The sequence below is a fragment of the Ambystoma mexicanum genome, chromosome 12 (assembly GCF_040938575.1).
Source record: "Ambystoma mexicanum isolate Mex_15411 chromosome 12, UKY_AmexF1_1, whole genome shotgun sequence".
NCBI classification, from domain to species: Eukaryota; Metazoa; Chordata; class Amphibia; order Caudata; family Ambystomatidae; genus Ambystoma; species Ambystoma mexicanum.
In genome coordinates, this window is record NC_090936.1 from 268,556,907 (window position 1) to 268,582,995 (window position 26,089).

Consider the following 26,089-nt stretch of genomic DNA (forward strand, 5'->3'; position numbering starts at 1 on the left):
ATAGGGATGATGATTGTTTATTTCATGGAGTTGGATAGGATTCCATTTTCGTATGCCTCCATATACACCTCATGTAATATCGGGGTGAGGGTCGCTTCATATCCTTTATGAAATTCTGGCGGAAGCCCGTCACTCCTGGGGGCCTTGCATGTAGCTAGTGATCTGATTGCCTCCGACACGTCTTCTGCAGTGATTTCCGCATCTAATAGCTCTTTTGTCTTTGTCAATCTTGGGAGCTCAATCTCCTCCAGGGTAGCTCTTATGTCCTCCACTGGTGTTTTAGTGTCATGTGCGTACAGTTTAGAGTATAAATCCGCAAATGCGCAGTTGATATCCTTTTGCGTCCTGTGGGTTGTCCCCCTTTCATCTGTTATCTCAGTTGGGAGGTGTCTTGGGAACTCGCGTTTACATAGCCAGGCCAACATTCGACCAGGCTTGTCTGCTTCCTTGTGTGTTTTAGCTATATAAGTCGTGTAGTCTAATTTAGACAGTCTATTCTAGGCAGAAAGACATTCCTCCCGGGTTCTTTTTAGTTCTGTCTCAGTGTCCGGTGTGGCGTCGATTTCGGACTTCAGATGTGTAATCTTGTTTTCCAGATCCTCCAGTTCCGATTTCAGATGTCTACGGATGCCACCTGCTCCGGATATGACCTTTCACCGTGTCACTACTTTCATGGCTTCCCATCCAACTTGTCACTGAGCCTTTGTTGATGTCTAGGTAGTCTTCCAGCTTGGTACAAAGTTCCTCCTTAAATGCATGGTCAGTGAGTGCTGCCGGTGACATTCTCCACAACGGGATCGGTGGTCTGGGTCCTCTGAGTGTCCATTGCATAACCAGCAGAGAGTAGTCCGATATAGTTCTGCCTAGATACATTGTGGATTCCACCTGTTGAGCCAGTTCACGGTCTATGAGCATATAGTCAATCCTTGTGTGGACCTTGTGTGGGGCCGAGTAATAGGAATAGCTCCCCTCGGTGCGGTGTTGTTCCCTCCAGATGTCCACTAGGTCGAGTTGTTCTATTGTGGTGTTTAGCACATTGGTTGCGGTGTTATTTAGGTGCAGGGGGGGTCCGATCTGTCCATAACTCTGTTCCTGATACAATTGAAATCGCCTCCCCATGTAAATGCTCCCTCTCTACGGAGAATCATTTTGGTACTTAACATTTTTAGGTGTGAAGGTATTCCATGTTGTGGGAAGTATGAGTTTACCAGGCATACTGTAGTGCATTCGATAGTTCCCCACATTATTAGGTATCTGCCCTCTTTATCGGCTTCGTAGTCCAATAGCTGGAAGGGCACGGTCGAGTTTACCCACGTGAATACTCCTCTGGCGAACTTGGAGTAAGGTGCCCCTCTTCCAGTCCCTCCCCATCTCTCGGATAGTTTAGCTGTGGATTCTTCCGTGAGATGTGTCTCTTGAAGAATTGCTATCGAGACCTTTTTCCTGCGCAGGTAAGAGTGGATCCGATTCCTTCTCCGATATGTGCCCATTCCGCTCACATTCCACATCAACACCCTGAGTTGGAATGCCATTGCGTTGGTTCTTTGGTCTTTTCATTCTGGTCACCCCAGATTTCACGAGGCGGCCACTGCCTCAGGTGGTAAGGTTCTTTGCCTGGGTTCCGGCGTTCTCTCATCTCCGGTCCCTGAGGCCTTCTGGTCCTGTGCCACTCCCTCCTTGGCGTTTTGAAAACTGTGTAATTAACAGAACGGTTAACAAAACTTGAACTGGTGCACCCAACAACTACATGTTCCTTCTGGTGCTCGGGCGCTCTCGTACCGTCTGGACCCATCCGGGTGTCAGGCACGAGTGAGGTCGGTAAGGCAAGTGGCATGTCCTGAACTGTTCGTGGGGGTAGGACTCTGTGCCTGGTGTGGGCCAAGCGAGGCCCGCATCTATGTAGCTAACTGTTGTGTGGTTTACCTTCTTGGTGTTTATTTGCCTTATGCCTGCGTTGGCTTTGTGAGTCATGGATCCTTCCATCTCTCAAGCGCTGACAAAGGTGTTTTTCAGCTCTCCGTGGGTTGGGTGTCTTTGCCTTCCGCTAGATTGTTGTCTTCCAGCCACATGTTTGCGGCTGCTGGGGATTCCAAAAAAATCTCCCTGCCCTTGTAGATCCCCTTCAGTCTGGAGGGGATATAACAGCATATATTTCATATTCAGTTTCCTGAGCTGAGCTTTAATCGGCACGAATGAGTTCCTCTCTCGCTGGACCTTCTGGGTGTAATCGGGGTAGATGGCTATTTTGGAGTTCCCACGTTCAATGGGTCCCTCTTCTCTAGAGTGCCGCAGGATGGTTTCTCTGTCCTGGGAATTGAGTATTTCAGCGATTATAGGGCGAGGATGTGGGCCCGTTGGGGGTCGTTTTTGTAGGGATCTATGCACCCTCTCGACCGAGAAACCTTGTGTTGGCCTTTCAGCACCGACCTCTTGCTGTATCAAGGACTCTGTAGGCCGTCGGGTTCGAGCCTTTGCTTCCTTCCGGGACCCCAAGTATTCTGACGTTGCTACGTCTGGCCTGGCCCGCGGCCTCCTCGGCTTTGGCATCAAGTATGGCCACCTTTCTTTCCAGATCCACCACCTTAGCTTTCAATTCTGTTGCGTCGTCTGCCGTTTCTTTTATGGTTGTCTCGGCAGTCGTCACTCTTTCGGTTAAGTTGCAGGCATCCTGGCGCATGAGTTGAATTTCAGATTTAAACTCCCTGATTCTGGAGTCTATAAATGTCCGTAGGGATGCGATCGCTTCCAGCACCTGGGCTTGATTTTTGGAGGAATCAGCCACTTTTGCCTGTGCAGGTTCAGGGGTGGAAGGACGTGGTTGCGGAGGGGATTTCGTTTTGGTGGATACGTATGTGTCCATGGTACCTGTTTTCCCCTTATTGCTGGCAGCCATGGTGAGGGGTGTGCAGGGGCGCTGTTCGATCCAATCCAGGGGTGGCAGCGTCCGCTCCTGGCGCTGACCCGGAGGGTGGTCCAGGCCAGTCCACAGTGTGTGGGAACTGTTCACGTGGGTCCCAAGACCCACTGTGCTTTGTGCAGGTTGTTTCCAGGAATCGACTAGAAAATGGTGGATGAGGGCTCCCCTGCAAAGACCGCACCGGCCTGGTGAAGTTAGTGTTCAGGCTCTTGGGGGAGCTTTTGTAATTCCAGGGGCGGAAGTGCCAGCACCCGGTGCTGATCTGGAGGGTAGTCCAGGCCCAGTCCACAGTGTGTGGGGACTGTTTTCGTGAGTCCCAGCACCCACTGTGCTTTATGCAGGTTGCTACCAGGGATCAGCTAGGAGATAGTAGATGAGGGCTCCTCTGCAAAGACCGCACTGGCCTGGTGAAATAATTTGTAATAATGCCGGTGGCGCGTCGCTATAATCCCATATGCTGGTAGTGTTTGATGGCTTTGTGCCCCCTCCCGCTGTTCTCCTCACCTCTGGTTCTCCATTGCAGGAGGCGGGCAAGTGCCGGGAATGCGTGGCAGGCGGGTGCCCCCACACTCACGGGTTCCGTGTGTCTCCTCCCGGTGTCGCTCCTGGTTTTCTGCTCCCATGCGGGCCGCCCCCCAGCCACTTCAGAGGTCGGAGTCAGGGGCCCGGACCCAGTCTCCCCGTGTGGGAGCACCACCTTGTCCCTCCGGCTGGCCGCTCCACCCACGCGGCAGGACCGGAGGTTCGTTGTCGTGAGGCAGTCAGCTGACGACTAGCTCAGTGTTGAGGTAAAACGAGCCTGGGCGGGGAGACTGGCTCCTCTCTGGTCGCGGCTCGCCTAGAGGCGGGCCCCAGTTTGTGGACTGGCGCCGCTGTAGAGGCGATCAATGTTTCTTTCAGCGCGGTTTTCAACAGGCGGCCGCCATCTTGGGTTCCACCGGCGGTGGGGGGGGACCTTTGCGAGGGGGATTCTATGGGTCTAGAGGCCCGACCCCAGATAAAAACTGCAGGATCGCGTCGGGGGCTGGTTCCCCTTCACTCGGAACAGTTTCTCTTCGTCTCAGGTGTAATTTCGGACAGGCGAAAGGATCCAGATGCAGCGTCTCGGCCGGAGCACGGCGACTCAGCCTCTACTCGTCATATACTCCAGGCCACGCCCCCCCCCCCCCCCCCCCCATGGATTAGGTGTATGATTGCTATCTCTGAAAAGGCACCAGCCTGTGAGTTGAGTTCACTTGTACCCTCCAGCCCGCCCCCTTTAAAAAAAAATAATTGCTTACAATTCCGCTTTTGATGAGCAGGTGTTGATTTAAACCTAAATACTAGACAACCATGCTGTATGTTTAATTTATGGAAGTAGATAGCCTCACTGCTTGGTAGTTGGGGCTGAGGGTGAAGGAAGAAGGCTTCTGCCTGTTCTCTGAAGGCCCTCTGGTGTTCCATCTCAGAATCCAATGTTCTTTTGGAACAGCTTGTTGCTTAGTGCCATTTTTTGTATTCTCCCTCTCCATATGCAGTGTTGTAAGCAATAAAAATACACTGCTATTGAAATACGTGCCACTATCTTGGACAATTTTTATTTCTTATTTTATGAAACTATATGTCCCATAATGCATTAAGCAAAGCTGCATTTTCTTTCTGGAAGCAATTGCTCATATCTTTGTAACTGGGGATCTGGGAAAAGTACATTTGCCCAACATACAGTAGTGACTTTCCGATGTGAAATATGTTTTTATGGACTCCCATGTTCATGGCATACAGTACTGTATGTTCTGCTGAGGTTTGAATGCTCGACTTGTCAATGGCGTAAGTCTAAGGAATGCCCTTTGTTTGGGTTTTTCCTTGCTATACTAATGCTGACTGTGCTGCCCCAATGTTAAGGAATTGTGTTGACCTGCCGCTTGGTGCCCTATAGGCTCTTGTAGGGAGTTGGCACATTTTGAAATGGGCGATATGTGTCTATCCAGGATGCTTCACCCAATAGACACTGAAAAGGGCGTCAAACATTGAGGATACTGAAGCAATACTATATGAAACAATTCTACTCCAGGCAAATGCTTCCCAGGTGTCATATTTTCTCTGCTGCCCCCCTTCCGCCCCTAGTCCTACCCCTTTAATGGTTCCAGTTTTGAAGACTATCATACATTAATGCATGGGGTCCAATTTCAAGTTCGACGCTACTAACCAGGCATTAAGTCACTTGCTCCATCGATTATACACAGGCACGCATCATACCACTACTGAATGGCTAGTGCATATTTTGAACCCTGCATTATAAGGGCGAAAAATGTGCACTCGCTAATAGCCAGTGGTGAGTTATAATTCACTTGTGGCAAGTAAGAAATGGTATGCTCTGTAGCATTGAGGGGGCAATTGACTTTTTTATGCCTGGGTAGAATCTTGCAACGTGACATTTTTGATTATTGCACCGCGTGATCTACTACAGCTGTTGTGTACTCCACTTTTCTGGTACTGCACAGTTGTGAAAATAATCAGCCCATAGAGGGGTGGTAAGCTCAGTGGGCTTCGCGTCACTGAGTATACCATTTAAACTCGGTAATGGCTTGTTGCTCATTTAATTCCCATCCTGTGATCTCCATCTACTACCACACATGAGGGGGGGGGGGGCATTCATATAATTGAGCATAAAGGTAGAGCGAGAGAGAATGGTGAAGAGTGAGAAACACCAGAGGGAAAGGCAGAATAATAGGAGGAAGTTGAAGGTGGTAAATGGAGAGTAGGAAGAGAAAGTGAGAAGAGATGTCAGAGGATAGGTGAAGAGTAGGTGAGAGAGAAAAGGGAAGGAAAGAGTGAACAGGTGTGCAAGAGAGAAAGAAGGCACAACTTAAACAATCTGTGTGTCTGATATCAACAGAGCAGATGATCTGTTATTTCCAGAGGTAGTAAGATAGGCCCTCAAAGTACAGACTAGAAATGGACAATAGAGGATCACCCATCTATGGTCCTGACTTTTGACCAACTGGGGAGCAGGGAAGCTTTGGCAAGAGGACAGGGGGTTGAGGAATAGACCAGGGATTCCCCTTAGTCTGGCCTTACTGAAACGTGTCATAGACCTGTAACAATACATTCTTCAAACTATCTCCTAGAGTCTTGGATTTCTTGGCGCTATCTGCTACAGCCCTAAAGTTCATGGGTTGAGTTGATTTCTCTTTGGCAGAGTAGCTCAACTAAACTACTCGACTGGCAGGATTATCAAGCTTTTGCAAGGCCGGAGAAGCAAGTTCCAAAACCTTCTTCGGCTAAGGATTCCTGGAGATCCAGGGCTTTCATTGAGGCAGCATTACCACAGAGTCGCCAGACAAATCCAACGGAAGTGGTATGAGTATGCCTTCAGGAATATTTGAAGTGGGTTCATAAACCTTTGAACAAGTCTGTGCTCATCATTTGAGGTAATTCGTTGTGACCATTTCCGCCAAACTTTTCCCAGCTTAGGTTTTCCCCTGTGGTGTTGAAAGGAATGGTGGGGCAGGGATTAATCTATAATCCTGTTTCAGAATGTCACCACATGCAGAAAACCCTTTTGGCCACTGCTCCAACCTCCTCCCAAATTGATTGCTTTTATTAGATTTTCTGAAGACATTACATTTTTGCACTCATCGACGCAATTTATTAACACTGACCTTTACAGAAATGTACTTTAGTTTGGTCAATCAACACCACCATTCGTTATGAGGGGGCCATTGGCCTTAGTCCTAAAACCTTAATTATTGCTAATTAACGCCTTGCTCCCCCATCAAGCTTGCATTTTGGTCACCTATAATCTTGTTGTTCACCTGAACCAGTATTGTCCTCTCTGTGCTGTTTCTGATTTGTCAATTGACTGCAGTCCCATCTTCTAGAATTCCAACCCATTCAGGCATCGATTTAGATGTGAAGGGCACCCACTCCTGTTGAATGCCACCGCCTGTCTAGTTTATTACGAGAAATTAACTTCCTCACACAAATAGATTTCACCTCATTTACCCATCCTTGCCTTATTGGCACAGTCTCTCTCTTCCAGGCTCTGACCAGTGTGACCCTTGCTTCCATTAATAGGCTGTGTTTCATATATCCTATCATATGGCTCTGCCTACAAAATCCCACCACCTCCTGCAAGCCAAACAGTAACAAAAGCAGCGCACACAGCCTTTCTATCCCTTGCAACCTGTGGATGCCTGAAAGAACATCCCTCTAGTATGCCTTGATTTTTGGTCATGACCACCACATATTCCAATACGTTCCTAACGAACCACACCCCTTCCAGAAGTCTGTCGTTCCCCGAATGCATTCTGGCGCTGGGTGTGGTGGGGCGCGGGGGTAGGCGTTGACCGGGCCAGAGGTTGACATCCATCTGGTTTCCGCCTTCTCCTGCCAGAGGTTCCAGAGAACCACCACTCTCCCTTTAAGGACATGAGTGTAAGCCCTGCAGAGAATTGCTCCATCTCTTTACGGGAAGTCAGAATTTATATTGCCCCAAACATACATCACCCGACAAGATCAGCTCAATAATGAACATAGAATGAGGAAGAAGAAACCTTGAGTGAGAAGCTTTCAAGCACTGTGCCCCGTGTCTCCCGCACCAGACTCCATGGTTACTGTGGCAATGCTGTGGCGTGTGTGCAGGCTGTCGGGCGATGTTGCCAAACTGAAGATGGCGGCTGCTTTCCACCCGTGTCTCTTCCACTCCCTTCACTCATCAACAGTCTGAACGTGCCAGGCGTCGCAACTGCAGGTATTGCCTTCCCCGTCTGCTAGACGTTGTGTTCCTGTTCCTCTCACTCCTGTTCCCTCTCTCCTCTCAATGGTCCTTATGGCCCCTCCCCTTTCCTTTGTTCCTCCAGTTCATGAAGCTGCTTCCCTCATGGGCTACTAAGCTGCTTCGTATCCCTTCAAACTTCCTCCAGCTACCGCCTCTTTAGAAATCCGGAACTTTGTGCTTATCACTTGCCATTTCAAGACCCACCAGAGGTTTTTAATCAGAAGGTTTTCCTCTATTTTCCAGTGGTCCACTGTACGACGACTTTGTGTAGCAGCTAGGGTTGCTTCCAGGAAGGACGGGCCCATCTCTGAGACTCCCATTCCACACACTGAGTTCAGTTAAGGCCTGTTGCTCACAGAAGCTCCTTCTAGAGCAAGGGCGTGGGGGGGTTTCCTCTCATAGGGGCAAGCATGTGCCGAAAGCATCCTGTGCATGGTGTGATGAATCTCAGGATATCGTCCCTTCTTCCCTCGGGGGAGACCTTTCCTATGGAGCCAGGGCGGTGCATCCACAGTACAATAATCCCCCTGGGGGTGGTACACTCCGGTAGGATCTCACGGACGGGGACCCCTATGGAATTGGGTACGATTATTCTCGGAGAAAAGTATTTTTCTGCCTTGATGCACACAGTCCCCTCTCAGATACCAAATCCCAACGCCCTTCGTAGGCAGAACCAATATACTGTTGCAAGGTTAATGACTTTAATATACTTAACCTTCACCTATTGGAGAATACAGTGTCCTGCCTCAGAGTGGAAAACCAGTAATGAGACGAGGAAGATCGCTCTGAGGAAATGGGTGGTATTTTTTTTTTTTTCCTTAATGTCAAGTGCCTGAATGAATAAAGAAGGCTGGCGCTGCAGTTCAAAAGGAGCTCGGCTGTGAAGCTCACCTGCACTGGGCGGGCAGAGAGAAGCAGAACGGGAAGCCACGAAGCGAGGGGAAGGAAAACCTGATCAAAGGTCTGAGCAGGAAGGACCTACATAGTTGTTGCCGAGACTTACCTCCAGGCGACCCCAGTGAGCTGCTTGCATGGCTGGACGTGCAACTGGAGAAAGACTGCGGAACCGCTGCAGACCCTGCCATTCACCAGGGGGCTGCCGGAGCCTCAACAAGCAACACTAGCTGGGGAAATACTGGTACTGGTCAAGAGGGAACAGATATGCGGTTTTACCCAAACATGTTGGAGGTCCGGGGAAGCTCAAGAGCGAATATAAGAGTAGGAAGAAGAGGGACTTGGACCCAAAGTGACTGAAAGAGAGTTGCATACTTTGCAGAAGAGTATAAATGAAGGGGCAATGAAACGAGAAGCAGAGGGTCTGGGACCCTCAAGTTGCACATTTGGCAGGAGAGTAAACCAAGGGGCAATAAACCTGTGCAAGTCTTTGACCCGCACCCATATTGGGGGTTGGGTGGGTTAAGTCCACAGCAAAGAGGGTCTGGGACCCAGTGGAAAAGACATTTTATTAAGATAACCTTTGCGAGTCTGGCACACACTCCTACCTGGAAGAAGAATAAACCTAGGGGAAAGGAGCATTACCCTAGCTTTGGAACTTGTTATTTTTGAACATTATTTTGCATCACTTTATCACCAGCGAACCAGGAGACTTTTCTGTTTGCTGAGAACACCAAGAGTAGTGTTTTATTTGAAGTTAAGACCTTCCTTGCACAGCTATAGCAAGATGTTTAGCGTTGCGGGCAGAAGTAGGTTTTTCTTTGGACACTATACGGACAGACTATTTTAATTTCAGACTTCCGACATTTTCATTAGTTTCTTTTCAGGCAGGGAAGCCCCTCTTTCCCTTTATTAAAAGTCTTTACCCAAAATAATGTCCCGCTATAACTTTGCAGCAGCAGTTCCACACCTGCCTTGTTGTAGCTTATTGTGATCATACCCCAACATAAGTGTCCAACAAAAATATTCTTCAAAGTCCAATACCCCACTCACTTTATCCAAACTAGCACAGCTCAAAGGGTGCTCCCCCTAACTCGGGAGAACCCCACAGACACTGTGCCCTACGTATCGCAGCAGGAAACCACATAGAGCGTCCGAGCACTATTAGGGCGTTACCAAAAAGCCCTTATTAGAATAGCACTAGAACTGCTTGCCTTTCCATGGATGAGCCGTCTGGGCCCTAAAGACAAAACCCTCAAAAAGAGCTATGTATTGTCAGGCCGTGGCCATAATGTACAGCTTCCCGATACCCTTCACCTTGCCTGCACTTTGGCTTACAGGCCGCACAGTTATCAGATTGCAGCAACAGCACCTAATCGGGACAGTTGGGTTTCAAGCACCTTTTGGGTGGACCGGGAGGGTCACAGATAGCAGTGAAGTTCCAAAAGTAATTACCCAGACGTGGCACATATCCGGCAGGAGTACTTCCACTCCTCTTCCCAGGGTATTTGCGCCCCACTCTTAATCGTCTCTTTCTAGCTTTTATTGTGCTTCTTTCTGACATTACTGTTCCATTTCATAAACTTTACTGTTTCATCAGTTTCACTGGTGCGAGTTTCTCTTGTTGCACAATGATTTCCTGCTGGCCTCACGTTCTCACCATTACCTTGGAATTTGCAGGGGAACGTCTCCAGTGCTTCCGCTCGCTCTGGTGGTTCTGGTTCTTTGCCTTTTTGTTTTCTCTGGCATCCCAATCTCTGTTCTGTAATTTCTCATTTAGTGGTTTTGGCTTCGTTGGATGGAGACCGTTCCCACCATTAAGTCGTTGTGGTCACGCCACCACCGGAATCCAGGTTGTCGTCTTGGTTTCTCTCACCATACCAACGCTGGACTTTCAGTGTTTCGCTCTCGATCTCAGAGCAGTTCGGAAAGTCCCAGGCTCCAGGGCTCTCCTTGGATCAGCCTCACTCGGGTCTGATGCTGTTGGGTGGCTTCCTCTGCTTGTGTATGCATCTTTTATTTATTTTATTGTACATTTGTTAGGTGCTTATACAACAAGTAAATTGTGTTTCAAAGCGCCCACAGGGCCACAGGGAGGGAACATGGGTTTGAACACAATTACTACACTGGAGGATGGATGAGGACCCACTAGGCTGTGTGAGCATTCAGAGCGTGCAAGTACGAGGAGACGAGGAGACTGGGGGCTTTGTCTATTTGCAGATTTTGTTTCGACCTGAACTCACGGGCTGATGCCCAGTTCGGCCAGGCAGTTCTTAAGAACTTGTTCAAATAAGCGACATTTCCATCCTCCTGTTTTTCTTTGGTCAGTGCTTGGGACTCTCCCAAGTATGGAGGAAAGGGGACGGAACGTAGAAATATGATAGTTACTCACCATAGTGACGACCTAACTCCTAGTCCATAGTCCCCTTTCCTCCATACGCCCGCCGTCCCCTCTAATAAGTATATAAGTATCCTCTATTTTGCTAAATGGTCCTTGACTTGGCGGTAGCAAAGGATTGAAGGGCGATGTGCAGGCGGAACTCAGGAATGCGGGCTACTGTCACAATGGTGGCCCTGTATTAAAATAAAAGGACGAAAAAAGCTATGTTTCGATGCTTAAAGTGCTCCGGTCCCGTCCCGATGGGCCGAATGTCCCAAAAGTATGGAGGAAAGGGGACTTTGGACTTAGGAGTAAGTCACTACAGTGAGTTACTTTGTCATAGCGCCTCGCTGGCCGGTACAACCCTGGTTCTTGGGCCTGTGTTAGCTGTCAACCCAGCTGCAGATGGTACTTCCTCTGGGGAAGTGCCTTCTACTAGCACAGTAGGGAGGTGCAGTGCTTCACCCCTCCTCTGAGAGACTAGCCCTAACGGCCTGGTTCCTGAGCAGCCAGTGCTCCAGCACCTGCAATTGTCCAGCAACAATCTGAAAATCATTCGAAGTGCCAGAAGTCAGGTTAGTTGCAAGCGGTACAAAAGCAAATGGGCGAGGATCTGATTTTAGGCTAAAGAAAATGGGGTAAATCCTCTGACATGCACCCTGGACCAAGTTTTAACTTTCTCGGCCTATTTAGTCAGTCATGTTGGGTGCTGAGTTGGATACCTGCCGGACATACCTGCCTGCGATTGGCGCATACAGGAACTCACTCTCTTATCCTGCTTTGGCCAATCCCGTAGTGAAAAAACATTGACCTTGCTGTATCCCCCAGTCAAATGCCTGCATCCTGTTTGGGTACTCAATGTGGTGCTAAGTGTTCTATCCCTCAAACCATTTGAACCCATGGCCACAGCATACATCAAGATGGTCACTCTGAAGACAGCCCTTCTGGTTGGTCCTAGCTCAGCTTGCATTGACAGTGAGTGAGATCCAGGCGTTGGTCGCCTCAGAGCAGGACACTAGATTTCACAGAGATGGTTGTGCTTCGCATGCACCCCAAGTTCCCTCTAAAGGTGGTGTCGGCCTTTCACATCAATGAGGAGATTGTGCTCCCCACATTCTTCCTGGACCCCAAAGAAGACTCGGAGAAAATGCTCCATTGTCAGTATTTCAACACTCTCCTGAAATCCAATCTGGACAGAACGAAAGGCATCCGCAAGACGTATGCTGGGTTTGTAACATTTGGATGCTCCAGGCCTGGCCAGCAAGCCTCCAAGGCATCCATAGCTCGATGTTTGACAGCAGCGATCCAGCAGGCATACAAGATGCAACATAAGGATCTGCCGCAAGGCATGCATGCGGTACGAGCCAAGGTGGCCGCAGTCGCGTTCCAGCGCCATGTTCCCCGGCAGGTGATCAGCAGGGCGGCAACATGGACCACCTCTTCAGCCTTTTTCAAGCACTACCGCTTGGATACCAGTTCCAAGGCAGATGCATTCGGTCATCGATTTGCCTAGAGGGTCAGTCTCTCCTCCCCAGGGCGTTGTCAATTGTAATTGTCCATACAGGATTGAGGAAAGGAAACAGAAATAGGAGTAATTAAGTGTTACTCACCAGAGTGAATAATGTACTCCTAGTCCATAGTACCCTGTGGCTCCTTATGTCCCATCACCCTAGAATAAAAGCAGTTGGGTTGTTAAAATATAAGACTGCCGACGTGTCAAAAGGGAACAGAGGTGTGGGGCTGGTGGGTGGGGCTAGGGGAGCCCATACTCCTGGGGCTTTGACAGTACGTTTTTAAAAGGGAAATGTCTTTTTTTTCTGGTGGAAAAAAAGTTTCTGTTGCTGTCCCTCGCGAGGGACACCCAAACAGGATGGAGGAAAGGGGACTATAGACAAAGAGTAATTTGGTCACTGCAGTGAGAAACATCCAATTGGAGACACACGACCACTCCGGTAACGTTAAACAGTTAACAATGGGAAATGGAAAAGCTTTTCTTTATACGCGAGCACTGTAACTTGTATTATGATACATGTCGATTGTCAGCAGGACTCTTAACAATGACGAACAGTAGCTACTCGCTCCCACTCTTGAGCGAGTTAATGTACAGCTGTTTACAGTAGCCAGCAAGGTTTTCAGAGTGAACCTGAACACAGAGCTTCACTCACTGGCTCCAGGAACTTTGCTGTTGCGGGCTGCTTCCACTTCCCAACTTCTTTTCGTTCTGCTACCACACTAGGTACTCTTGGGACATACACCCCTCTGCAGCATGGGTGTCTCCTTTCTTGCCTTTTCAACTGGGAGTCTCCTTTACTCCTCTGTCGACTTGTTTCTTTGCCCCAGGCCTTTGGTTCTAGCACGATCACGGCTCTGAAATCACAGCCACAAGGCGCACCTGGGAAGACCTTCAACTTCAGCACCCTCTCAGAACTTGCAGGTGAAAATATAATCATGTGTCCCGGTATCCCTTAAGTGATCACACTTGTTCATTAACTGCCAGCCTCATGCTCTTCTTCTGCTACTATTGCCAGCTCCTGCTCTACCCCCAGCCTCCTGGCTGCAGCCTTTTACGCCTCTTAGGTGGGGCAATTGATTTCAGGTGCCGGTCATTATTTTCAATTGCCTGACCCCGGCAATAGCTGTTAAGCCTACTTGCCTGCCCTTTACATCTACATGCTGCTTCAGCCCTATTCTTCGTCTCAGTCCCTATGGGATTCTGTGACATGTAGTTCACTTAAGAAAAGTTAGCTTTGTCCGCTTCTTTAAGTTGGCAAAAACACATCAAAAGGGAGGGATTACAAGGAAAGTTAAAAAGGGGTGCCTGCCGGTCTTCCTGGTCTGATTTCTCCCCCCCCCCGTGCCGCCTCAGCCCTACCCATGTGATCCTCCCACAGTACACCACCCCCAGGGTCGGGATCCGAAAGCGCCTACCTTTCCCTGGCCAAATGAAGGTTCCAGACCAGGTTTCTGGGGAGAATCCCATTAGATCTTCACATATCTGATGAAGAAATTCATTTTTGACCATTTATGAATATCGGAAATTAAAACTTGTGCAAAATCACAACCTTGGGGAACCTCAAGACTTGAATGAAAAGGATTGCTACATTCACAATTAGGACCATGTTTAACAGATGCCCGATTGTCAGAATAAATAGAATGAAGGGTCCTTGGAATTGCTTGGTCGACTTTCAGTTCAAATATATTCCAAAATTTAGGCCGACTGCCATCAAAAGCAGATTTCAAATCTACAATGATTCACCTTTGGGAATGACTTATTTCTCAAACATTAATGCGAGTTGAAATGCTTTATCATTTGTCACAACACCTTTTTTAAAAATCAGCTTGGCCAAGACTTAAAACATCTTTTATCCAGCTGCATAATCGCTCAAGAAATATTTTACTATAGACTTTGCAGACAGAATCTCTGAATGATATCTGGCTAAAATTGGACGGAATATGATGGTCATCTTTCCAGAAGATGGGGATGATTATTGCACCCCGCCAGGTGCTGGGAATAACATAATCCCAATTAATACAGTTAAATGTAGTTTGTTTTAAATTAATTAATTAGCAGATCTGGGACGGGTGCCTATACAATTTTTGTGGAAGATCCAGCACAACTGACCCACCACATTGAGAACACTGAGCATCTTGCATAGAGGAATCAAGGATATCTGATTTTGTAGTAATCCATCCCAGCAATAAACCCCTTTAAATTGATTATGCTATATCATCCCATTTGTAGATGTTGCAACAGACTGGTATAGTAGATGAACCATGGATCTCAATTTTCGGCTTGGTTCTGATCATTAACTCACCTGTCCCTGACTAGGAACAGTGATTGACGTATGCAAAGTAACCCTGGGCATAAAACCAGTGGTCTCCCACACTGGAGGACTGGGCTCATTGGAGCAGTGTAATGCAAGCATTTACAAGCGTGAGATATTGTCTACAAACCTGGTTCCTTGTTCGGGTGTATGCTGCAAACCTGCAGAGGTACCAGGGTTTGTGTACACCACACCCAGAAAGCTCACCACACCAGTTGAGTCCGATTCAGACTCCGGGCCCTTAAAATGGTGGGAAAAATCTCTCCACGTAAAGGCATAGCATTAGCACCAAAGTGCCACATGTGATGGTCTTATTTGTGGTCCTTGACTGCATATAGCAAAGGGATTTTTTGACCCATGTGTACTAGGACTAGATCGACAAACATTTCACGTCATTGTATTCATAGGTGTTTTTCTAGGTATTACCCAAATTGATCATGTACAAATGACCATATGGTAAATCTGGCCTAACTCGGCCAGTACCATTCAGTCGTTGTAAACTATCAATTTGGGTAATCACTACCAAACATGGGGAGCAAGGGTTGCAGGGGTGTCCCCTGCGTCTAGAGGTTTGGAGACGGTGGACAGGAAGAGCAAAAATAACAAAAAAAGAAAAGCGACCCTGCAGCATCGGATGTGATTCGCGTAGGAGTGAAGGATTCGAGCCGCAGGGCTACAAGATGAGAGGAACACGAAAAGACAAGTAGTGGATAGGTGGTGGGGGTGTATGTGGGGTGGGTGTTTTTTATTTGGGCGGATTTGACTGCTGACACATTGGCTTTGTGGCCGAATTGACAATGGTCAAGTCTGCCGCGAACAATTGTGCCACGGCCAAACTGTATACATCAGTTTTTCAGATGTAACAGATTTGTAAGCTGTAAGTACACGTACTTAATGTTGATAGCTAATGTACAGTAAGGGAAACAGTCTAAGAATGTATTTAAGCAGGATGGGTGACAAACTTAGTTGCAAGCTTCTAGCCAGACATAAGTCACTTTCTCCCTGGCAAGAATGCCAGTTCTGCATTTATTCACAGCATAACATTTCTCACGCTCAAATAGTGAATCATCGCTTGCCAGTGACTAGTGGAGGTGTGATTTATTATTTTTCATGTCTACTTCTTTTATTGAAACACTTCCATTTGAATTGTGAAAGACTGTACATAGTTTGCTCTGTGACTGTCCAATGAAGCCATAATTAACAGTTAATTCTTGTTCTTATATAGCATCAGCAGTACCCTAATGGACGTAGACAGTACAATCTCCAGTGGCCGTTCAACTCCAGCAATGATGAATGGCCAAGGAAGCATTGCTTCAGCAACTAAAAACATTTCCTACAATTGTTGTTGGGACCAGTGCCAGATCTGTTTCAACTCCAGTCCTGATCTTGCCGATCACATTCGTTCCATACATGTGGATGGACAGCGAGGAGGGGTATGCTTTGCCTTTTTATTATCCGTTTTATGTATGTCATAACTAAAATTTGTGTTGCTAGCAATTATGAAATGTGTGGGGAACTGTTCTTTTTTGAGGGTGAGGCAAGGGTTGTGTTTGCTACATGTTTCGTTTTTCAGGACTTCATTTAGTATTGATGGATCGAAATATGACATTTCCTGGAGCCCTATGTACATTAGCTAATATGCATTAGGCAGGATGAGTGGATTTGGAAAGGGGTATGGACATTTACAGTTATTAGAGGGCGTTGAATATGATCCTGTGTGGGCAAATGCACAATGTTTCTAAAACTAAGTTTAAAAGTGCTAGATTCAGTCGTAAAAGCTTTTTCTTTTTTCATACTGCAATTATATATGAATCCTGTGGCACATTTTCAACAATGTAGTTTTCTCCTTCTAGGTTGTTAGGGATTGGTGTGTTCGTCCTCACAGCATTAGTCCAGGTATTTTAGCATTGCTGCCGTGCCTAAGCAATCGGTGCATCGAATCTCGACAGTGTGCCTTTATTATGTTCAGTCAAGCCTTTTCCCCCTGACCACACTTTCATTAATTTGGGTTCAGAGTTCTTTCTGTTTGTAGCTGGGAATTCTACTCTAGCATGCCATATGTATTCTAAAGAACTTTCTTTTATTTTTATATACATCTTGATGCTGTACATTAAAGTAAGAGATCGGGAAAGGATTTAAATCTCCTTCCAAGTTTAGAAAGACTACAAGTCTCATCTTGAGTGCAACAAATGAATAGATTGCGCTTGGAGTTTAATTTGCAGCTGAATAAATATCTTGATCTTTGCGTCTAAGGCTAGCATCTGCAACCTTTGACTCGCAATATGTATTCTACAACGCACATTAGCTATCCACAGCATAGTCAATGGAGTGGGATAATGGGAGTTTTAATCCAATATCTGGAGAGCTGCACCTTGTAGACTGAATGTGTAAGGAAATTATTATGCGCTTCCTCTTCTAATGATGAGGGCAATTGTCACCCAGTGAACAATGCAAAAATTGTGCTGAGCTGAGAATAGTATGCAGCACAGCCAGTCCTTCGGTCTGGCTCCTATTCATTATGTGCCTATGTCATGTATTTCTTTAAAAAAAAGCTGACCCGTTTGGACTGAGACCTGATATTAGTTTTTTTGGCATTTGTATAGCACTCTATATATCATTGGTATGACTTCAAAGCGCTGGTAGGTTGAACGCCCTCGGGGACCGCAGTCCAGGTCAGTACAGCGAGTAGAGAGAGTGTCGTAGGGTGCGTGGGTGCACCAGTTGTGTGCAGCTGTAGAATTGCCTGGTGGTAGCTACATCCTAGCATTAGGTGTGGTGGTGGAGATATTTGTGTGCAGTCTGGTGGGTGGACACCCAGACTGGTTTCTGGCTACGTTAGGCCTCTAGGATGCTTATTATGTGAGCAGCTAGGCCAGTTTATCATGGGATATAGCTGTGTTTTATTAGAGTGAGGTGTTTGTGGGGTAGTGTTCTTATGTGAGCAGCTAGGTCGAATTTATCGAGGTGTATAGCTGTATTCTCCAGCATTGGATCTTTCATGGATTCACATGCTGTGAATATTCCCCGTCGCTCTGGGAACCTTGGTCACTTTGACCTAGCGTTTTTCCATGAAAAACTTTCGACACTTCAGTGTCCTATCAACGTCCTTTTTTTGGGTGCTTTAGTCCCCACCAATAGGACGCAAGGTATAAATGGCCCCGCCCCCACAGCTTCCCTTCAGATCTCAACCGTCTCCAAACTGTTGGGATCACCACGTGTTCATTGTGTTTTTGCATGTGCTATTTGCGTATTGAGATGGCTTCTGGGGCTCCGAAGAAGTCTCTGTTCCGGCCCTGTGCGACTTGTGGGTTGAAGGTGTATGAGGGTGACGGGCATATGGATGGCCTCTACTGCCTTAACCCCCATCACTCGGTGGACACTTGCGAGATTTGTAGAGGGTTGTCGCACAAAAGACTCTTAAGGACTGCAATCAGCGGTTGGTTTGTTGGCTTAATGAGGGCACCTACCTGGCCTTGGAGGTGGGATCTGTCCGGAGCCTATCCTCAGAGTGGCCTGTGCAGTCGGCAGATCCTTGCCAGGCGGCATCGACCGAGTCCCCTGCTAAGAAACCTTGTCCTGGTCCTGTGTCGGAGGTGGGGAAGAGCTGTCGATCCTCTTCGAGTAAGCAGATGTCGAAGGGTACTTCGTCCAAGCATGGTTGGTCGGACCATTCCCGAGGGTCTGGTGGCAGGCCCGAGAAGTCTGTGTCGCAGGAGAAGTCCAAGAAGGACTAGTCGAAGCGCTCCGCTTCAGGGGACCATCACAGGTCGCCCTCTAGCAGGGGGGAGTCTAAGCACCGCTCCAGCGCTGCCAAGCAGGCCGTGTCTCCAGGGAAATCTACGTCTTCGTCGACGGTCCTGTTGTCGTCGGTTGCTCTTCCATCTACGGTTCTGTTGTCGACGGTTGTGTAATCGGCTCAGGCGACGACGGTATTTGATAAAGGCCCGATGCTTTTCTCGTCATCGAGGATGGACACACAAGGATTGTTGCTGACGAGTGGGGCTTGGCAGTCTTCCGCCTTTGACTCGCTTATGCCTGACAGCATTCTACATCAGGAGACGGCAGCTTTTTTGGTGTCCTTGGTGGTGGACGATGACCGGGAGCGGGTGTTGGAGTCGTCTGCTTTGGGACTGCAAAGCATTGGGCCTTTGGTGGGTGTGGGTCCTGGTCCTGCTAGTTAACAACTGGTGAACCCGCAGTCTGTTGTCGCTCCAAGTTCTGCCCACGCTGCAATCATTGTTGGGCCAGCTGGATGAGAGGTTACCCCCTCTGAATGTGGTCCTGGTGGGGCCTGTCATGGGCGCTGCTGGTGTTCCTCCTCTCATCTCCCGCGGTTGGCTTTCAGGTGCCACTGCCGGTGAGGGAAGATTGTCCATGTTCGTACCCGGAGGAGGGTCAACTGCCGGAGTCGGACAGTGTTCCGCGGGACACCATGTCTACTTGTCCATCGTCGCTGACGAGGGACAATGCGTGTGATACGGACGGGGAGGTGGAACTGCCTCGAAGTCTGGCGCAGCCTTCCCCTCCCGATGATGTTGCAGCGTTCCACGCCATGATGGCTAAGGCGTGTGTGGAATTTGGGTTGACACCTGAGGAAGAGCAGAAGGAATGCTTCCTGTTAGATCACATGGGCAAGAAAAGGAAATCTGTATTCTCCGTGCCTATTCTGGACCATGTGTGGCAGGAGGGCCTGCGCACGATGCAACATCCCTTTTCAGAGCCGGCTGTCAAAGATATACTGGAGAAAAAGTTCAAGGCCCCAGAATCTACCCCGAAGTGCTTGGTGTCGCAGCCGACTCCTGAGTCTGTGGTGTCGGCAGCGGCCAGCTGTAAGGCCCGGAGTCAGCACAAGTGTTACTCCTCCGGACAGGGAAGCAAGAAGACCTGGATGCCTTCGGGAAGAAGGTTTTGATTGTTGAGGCGACAGTGAAAGCAGCCAATTTCTTAGTGATCATGGCACGCTATGATCGTGAGATGTGGCATCAACTAGCGCCTATTTTGGAACATCTGCTGGAGGCGCACTGCAAGACCGCCATGCTCTTGGTGCGTGAAGGGGAGGAAGTTTCCAATCACAGTATTAATATTGCAGTTGACCTATCGGAGCCCGCTTTAAGCAGATTAACAATGGGGTAGTGCTTCGTCGCCAATACTGGCTTAATTGCACTGATTTTTGCCCGGAGGTGCATTGTAAGGTTATCGACATGCCCTGTGAGGGTAGCATTTGTTTGGCGAAAAAATTGATGAGGCCCTCCAAGGGATGAAGGAAGACACTGAGACTGCTAAATCTTTGTGGGCTTTGCAGAGTGTGTGCTCTTTTCGCTCCTTTTGCCCGTTCTGGGGGGGCTTCGGGTAAATCCCGGTTTGCTTCCAACAGAGACCGGGGTTATGGTCGGTCTGGTTATTTCTCCCAGGGGTATCGGAGATCGGCACAGAAGAGTTGAGACTTTCAGGCCTCGCAGCAAAGGGGTGCGCAGCCCTCCACCTCTAAGGGGAGGCAGGCTACACCATAGCAATGACTGCCTTCAGGACAATCTACTGGGGAGCAGTGTGGCAATGCACGTGGACGAGTGGTGCAAGATTACGTCAGATTGTTGGTGTTGGACACGATGCACCTGGGCCACTCGCTGGAGTTCAAGTGTTCCCCGGTTTCCATTCCGCCGGTGTATGCCTTGCAACCACACCTTCAAATCCTGTGGCAGGAGGTAGTTCTTATGCTACAGAAAGGGGCTATAGAATTGGTTCCGGTGGCAGAGGGAGGGCAAGAGGTTTATTCCCGCTACTTTGTAGTGAAGAAACCCAACGGCAAGTGGCGGCCCATACTGGATCTTCGGGTGTTGAACAAGACTCTGCAACGCCTGAAGTTCAAGATGCTCACTCTTCAGGAAGTAATCCGGTCGATACAGCTGAATGTGTTTCTGGCATCTTTGGATTTACAGGACGCATACTTACACATTCCCATGTGTCGACGGCACTGCATGTTTCTGCGGTTTGTCGTAGGAGAAGATCATTGCCAGTTTCGGGTACTTCCGTTTGGTTTAAAGTCGTCCCCAGGACTTTTACAAAATGTCTGGCGCCAGTGGCAGCATGGCTCCGACGAGAGGGTCATCACTTGTACCCCTACCTGGACGACTGGCTGGTGCGAGGTTCGTCGCCAGGGGAGGCGCAGGACTGTCTCGGTGCTACCATGGATCTGTTGCAACGGCTAGGCTTCGCCATCAACTTTGCGAAATTCTTTCTGACGCTTTCCAAGGACTTGGTGTTTCTGGGGGCAGAGTTTCGGACTCAACTGGGACTTGTGAAGCCCTCGGCCGAGAGGGTCCTGAAGGTGCAAGGGCGTCGGTCCGGACCTACATGTCACTGCTGGGGGCCACGGCGTCATGCATTCCGCTATTGCCAAATTGTCTCTTCATGAGGCGGGTGCAAGGGTTCCTCACGGACGGGTGTGCTCAGTGTCACAGCTCTTGGTCCGACAGGTTGGTGATCACTGGCACTCTGGTGACCGCTCTCTACTGGTGGCGGTGCTCAGACAATCTGGTTCGGGGCATGCCGTTGCTGGAGCCGGAGTTCCAATTTATGATTGTGGCGGATGCCTCTCAGACTGGATGGGGGGACGCATCTCGGCGACTCATAAATTCAAGGCCTGTGGTCTCGGATGGAGTCTTGGTTCCACATCAATGTGCTCGAGTTGAGAGCGGTACATTGGGCCCTCAAATCGTTTTTCGCGCATACGCGTTTCAGTGGTAAGGGTGTTGACGGACAATGCCAATGTTTTATCTCTGGAAACAGAGGGGCACGCATTCCAGGGTGCTGTCAAAGGAAGCACAGGACCTTTGGCATTGGGCTCTGTTGCATGACATTGGCATTGTGGGTTCATCTGCCAGGAGTGTTGAATGTGCAGGCAGATGCGCTCAGCAGGGATGTAGGTCAACTGCACGAATGGCAGCTGAAGGAGCAACAGGTTTCCATGATCTTCAGGAAGTGGGGCCATCCTCCATTGGATCTCTTTGCAACGATGGAGAACAAACAGTGCAGGGAGTTCGCCAGCAGGGGGCTCACCCGGAGTCTCATTTCCTCCGTTTCCGCTCATCCGACGGACCCTCCAGTGGATTTGGAGATACCCATGCCATGTGATTCTGCTGGCCCCATTCTGGGCCAGGCAGCCGTGGTTCTCGGTTCTCCTTCACCTGTCGGTGGCGGAGCCGATTCGGTTGGAGGTGACGCCGGACCTTCTGTCTCAGGACAAGGGCGCTGTGTGGCACCACAATCCGTGATCTCTCAGTCTGACGGCTTCAGCCCAGTGTATCACTACATGCCCCAGACCCTTCCCGTGCCTCACTGTCCCCCACCTCTTTATCCCCTGAGTTGTCATAGTTCACTCCACCCTGGCTATGGTGAGATCGCCATTTACCCTAGCGACATCATGCAACCTAACATCATGCTGTCAAAGTTCTGTCACCATGTACCTCTGTTCCCTGGGTTATCGCTGTCTGTCCAACCCCTAATGTCTCGATTACTGCTAGCCCCTTTGTCCCGTACTCTCCCCGTGCCTCCTGTCCACTTATTACCCGTATATTCATTGTAACCCCTGTGCCACCGATTTATACCCAACTGCTTACGTCCCCTCGACAACACATCTAGTTCTGTGATGTGCTTTATGCCCGGTGCGTAGCTGTATACCCCTACCCCTGCCCCCGTACTGTCCCCATGTATCCATCTGTATTGCCCTCCCCTCTAGTCCCCATGCTCGCTGTACGCACCACTGTGCACGTGTGGCTCTGTTCCTGCTCCCCCCCACGTCCTTATGTACCCCTCTAACCCCTCCGTCCTGTCACTGTAAGCCCAGCCATCTGTTCCTGTGTGACTCGCCCCTCTAACCTCCCCCTGTATGCCCCCACTTCACCAGTATATAGCTATGCTCCATGCCCCCCTTCCCACACTGTTATGTATCCCTCAGGCCCCTCCTCCCTGTCACTATAACCCCAGCCCTCTATCACTGTGCCTTTTGTGCCCGTCTCTCGGTATACCCCTGCCATCCTGATCCCAGATTACCCACATTTATCCCTCTGCGTCGCCCGCCCCTCTAGTCCCCATGATCCTGTTGTGTGCCCCACTGTGCACGCGTGCCAATGTGTACCCTGCCTTCTTGTTCCCCATGTTGCTATCTATCCCTCTAACCCCTGTCCCGTATGTCCCCCGTGCCCATGCATGCTTGCTGTTTGTCCCTACCACGTGTGCACCCAGCCCCCGCGGTCCTCATGTACCATTCCTCGCATGGCCTCCCCGGTCCATACCTCACCACTTGCTTCGAAGTGCATTATGCTTATGCACTTTATGCATGACCCATTATACCATATCACTACGCTTACTCTCTACTCTACATCATCACTCAATTAGAAGGGAGTAGTTCTTACCTGCAACTCCATTTCTCCAGCGTTGGTATCTTTCATGGATTCACAAGCTGTGAATATTCCCCGTCGTCAGGCTGGGAACCTCAGTCACTTTAACCTAGCATTTTCCTATGAAAAACAGGACACTGAAGTGTCTATATCAACTTCCTTTTTTGGGTGTTTTAGTCCCCACCAATAGGACGCAGGGTATAAATAGCCAGGCCCCCGCGGCTTCCCTTCAGATTTTAGTCTCCAAAGTAGACGTAACCCGAACCAGGTTTGCCTGCAGGGGCGGCCCGAGGGCGCATGTGAATCCATGAAAGATACCAACGCTGGAGAAATTGAGTTACAGGTAAAAAACTACTCCCTTCTCCAGCATTGGATCTTTCATCGATTCAATGTGGTGAATAGATTACATAGCAGTACCAATCATGCATGGTGAAGTGTAAGGGCAAACCAATTCAGAAACAGAATCACACTCGTGAGACAAACCCATCCAGTGATCAAGGTCAAAACAAAAACACACCAAAGCTGCGGGCTTACCTTATTGAAATAGGCGCTGCAGGACCGCCAGTCCCACCTGAACATCACCATGCTGCTTGCCCTAGACAGTAATGCCGTAAAGGTATGTGGCTCCGCCCAGGAGGCCGCCTGGCAAAAGTCCACCAGCGGAATCCCAGACCACAATGCCGCCGACTAAGCCGTTGACCTCGTCGAATGAGCCCTCTGTGTCCTTCCCAAAGGCTTTCCAGCTTTAATGTGGCAGAACGAGATAGCGGAGGACACCCAACGAGAAAGTCCTTGTTTGGAGATTGCCCATCCTTTGGACAGCCTATACGCCACAAATGGCTGGTTAGATTTTCTGAAATCATGAGTACGATTCAAATAAAACTTCAACGCCGTCTTTATATCCAGCGAATGCAGAGTCCGTTCTGCAGGCGTGGATGCTGAAACAAGAAACCAGGGAAAAATAATAGAAGAGTTTGTGGAATGTCGTTAGCTCGTTTCCCTAAAGTGCGGATTGGTAGCCAACACAACCTTGTCCTTCAAGAACCTCAAGTATGGGGGGGTCACAACCAATGCTTGCAACTCTATCCCTCTGGCCGAAGCAATGGCCACCAGAAAAGCCACCTTCCATGACACAAACTTCAAAGGAGTCGCCGACAGCGGCTCCAAAGGCGGTCTCATCAGACCCAAAAGTACCACATTAAGGCACCACACCGGCGCAAACCTCTTAACCGGAGGAAAAGTTCGAAACAAACCCTTCAAGAAATGCTTGATTAGGCAATCACTAAACAAAAGGAGCCGCATGTCACCTCCAAGTAAATCTAGAAATCGCTGCCAAGTACCTTTATGGAGGATAACGCCAGGCCCCTTTCCGCCAACTGCAACAGGTACGGGAGAACTTGTTCAGGAGAAATGTTCAATGGGTCCGCCCCCGGCTGGCCCTTTCACCACACACAAAACCATTTCCATTTACATGCATAGGAAACATTTGTGGATGGTGCTCTTGCCACCTCCAAAATTCGGCGACAGTCACTGGAAAGCCTTAGCAGGCCAAACTCAGTAGTCGGGAGTAGTCCAAGAGGAGAGTCGCTCCCAGTGAGTGTCTTGCCAGGCAGGCTCACCTCTCTAACCTCAAAGTGGGTGGCTTCCCTCTGAGGAGAAGGGACAAGTAGTGCAGATTTGTCACCAGTCCCAGGATGAGCAATTCACCTCCAGTGTCTGGCAACTTTGTGGTTTACTGGCAACTTAGAATTCCTTGTTCTTCAGTTGTCGTTTGGTTCTCCTGCGTCTCCATGGATATTGGAGCAGAATTCACTTTTTGGAGATTGCCTGGGCCCTTTGCAGGGTCACCCCCAAATGTTTTGCCGCTGACGTTAATCCTTTTTCGCTGCTTATTTGGGGTGAGTGAGGACCTTTTAGCCTCACCCACCTACTCAACTCATGTTTTGGGGGCACAGTGGTTGTTCCCTAAGGGTGCCAGTGCTGCGAGACTGGTTCTCCCATTTCTGTCCTTTTTGCTTGTCTGGCAACATTTTATATGCTTTTGTTATGTGCCTAGGACCGTTTGGTGGCAGTAAAAGTTTTGTTTTAAATTTGTTCCTGGGTGCACCAACATTTTACTGCAATAATGTAATTTTAATCACTCCATACTCACAAAGCCTTCCTGTCATGGTTCAAGTCATGTCCTTTGGCACTTTGATTTTTAGCAGTTTCCAAGCTGGAAACTCCCAAATAAGTGCATGCACATTGGAGGGGTCCTGCTCAGCGCTCGTGGGTTAATATATTGACTGGAACCTGCCGAAACTGGTATTGGATATATACTAGCCACTAATTTCCCTGCACATGTCTGTTTGGCACATGGGGTGGATGGCTGACCATGGTTGAACAGAGCCATTGCGCCATCCTGAGTTTGGGATGCGAGGAGGTGGTCTGGAGTCATTCTGGAGGGTACCTGCTGGAGCCAAGAACTCGAGGCTAGAAAACATCACTCGGACGGATTATGGAAACCGGTATTACCATAACCAACTGACCCTCAAAGCTGCCTTCGGCGATCAGGCAAGATCCTCCTGTGCTTTTCTTCACTAGCTGGGGGGTGTATCAACTAGTCCTGTGTCCTGCTTAGTTGTCTTGCTTTCACTGGACTTCAGAAATGTTCTGAGTTGCTCCTGTGGACTGACAATACACTGACCAGGCTGCTCCGATGCAACCTATACCGTCCTGAATTGGGACTAGGAGCTCTGTATGTCAGCTTGTGGCCTGGGTACATCGTTGCCTGCATCAGCTGCTCTACATCTTGTGAAGGAGCCTGTCTGGAGCTCGTTTTCTGTTGCCACATTGAGCCGAGTTTGCTTTCCCCCGGCAGGTATTTTTTTGTCACTGTTTCTTAGGCTGCTGGGCCCTGAGGGAAGGGGTGGGGGATTC

The 26,089-nt window shown here is 49.0% G+C and overlaps 1 protein-coding gene across 3 annotated transcripts in view; it reads left to right on the top strand.

Annotated features, from left to right (window-relative positions):
- AEBP2 (AE binding protein 2) overlaps positions 1–26,089 on the top strand; it is a 514,088-nt gene that overhangs the window by 153,889 nt on the left and 334,110 nt on the right. For all 3 annotated transcript variants that reach the window (XM_069628416.1, XM_069628415.1, XM_069628417.1), the window contains exon 2: positions 16,000–16,207. In XM_069628416.1, the coding sequence (XP_069484517.1) occupies positions 16,000–16,207 (208 nt within the window). The remainder of the gene's footprint in view (positions 1–15,999; positions 16,208–26,089) is intronic.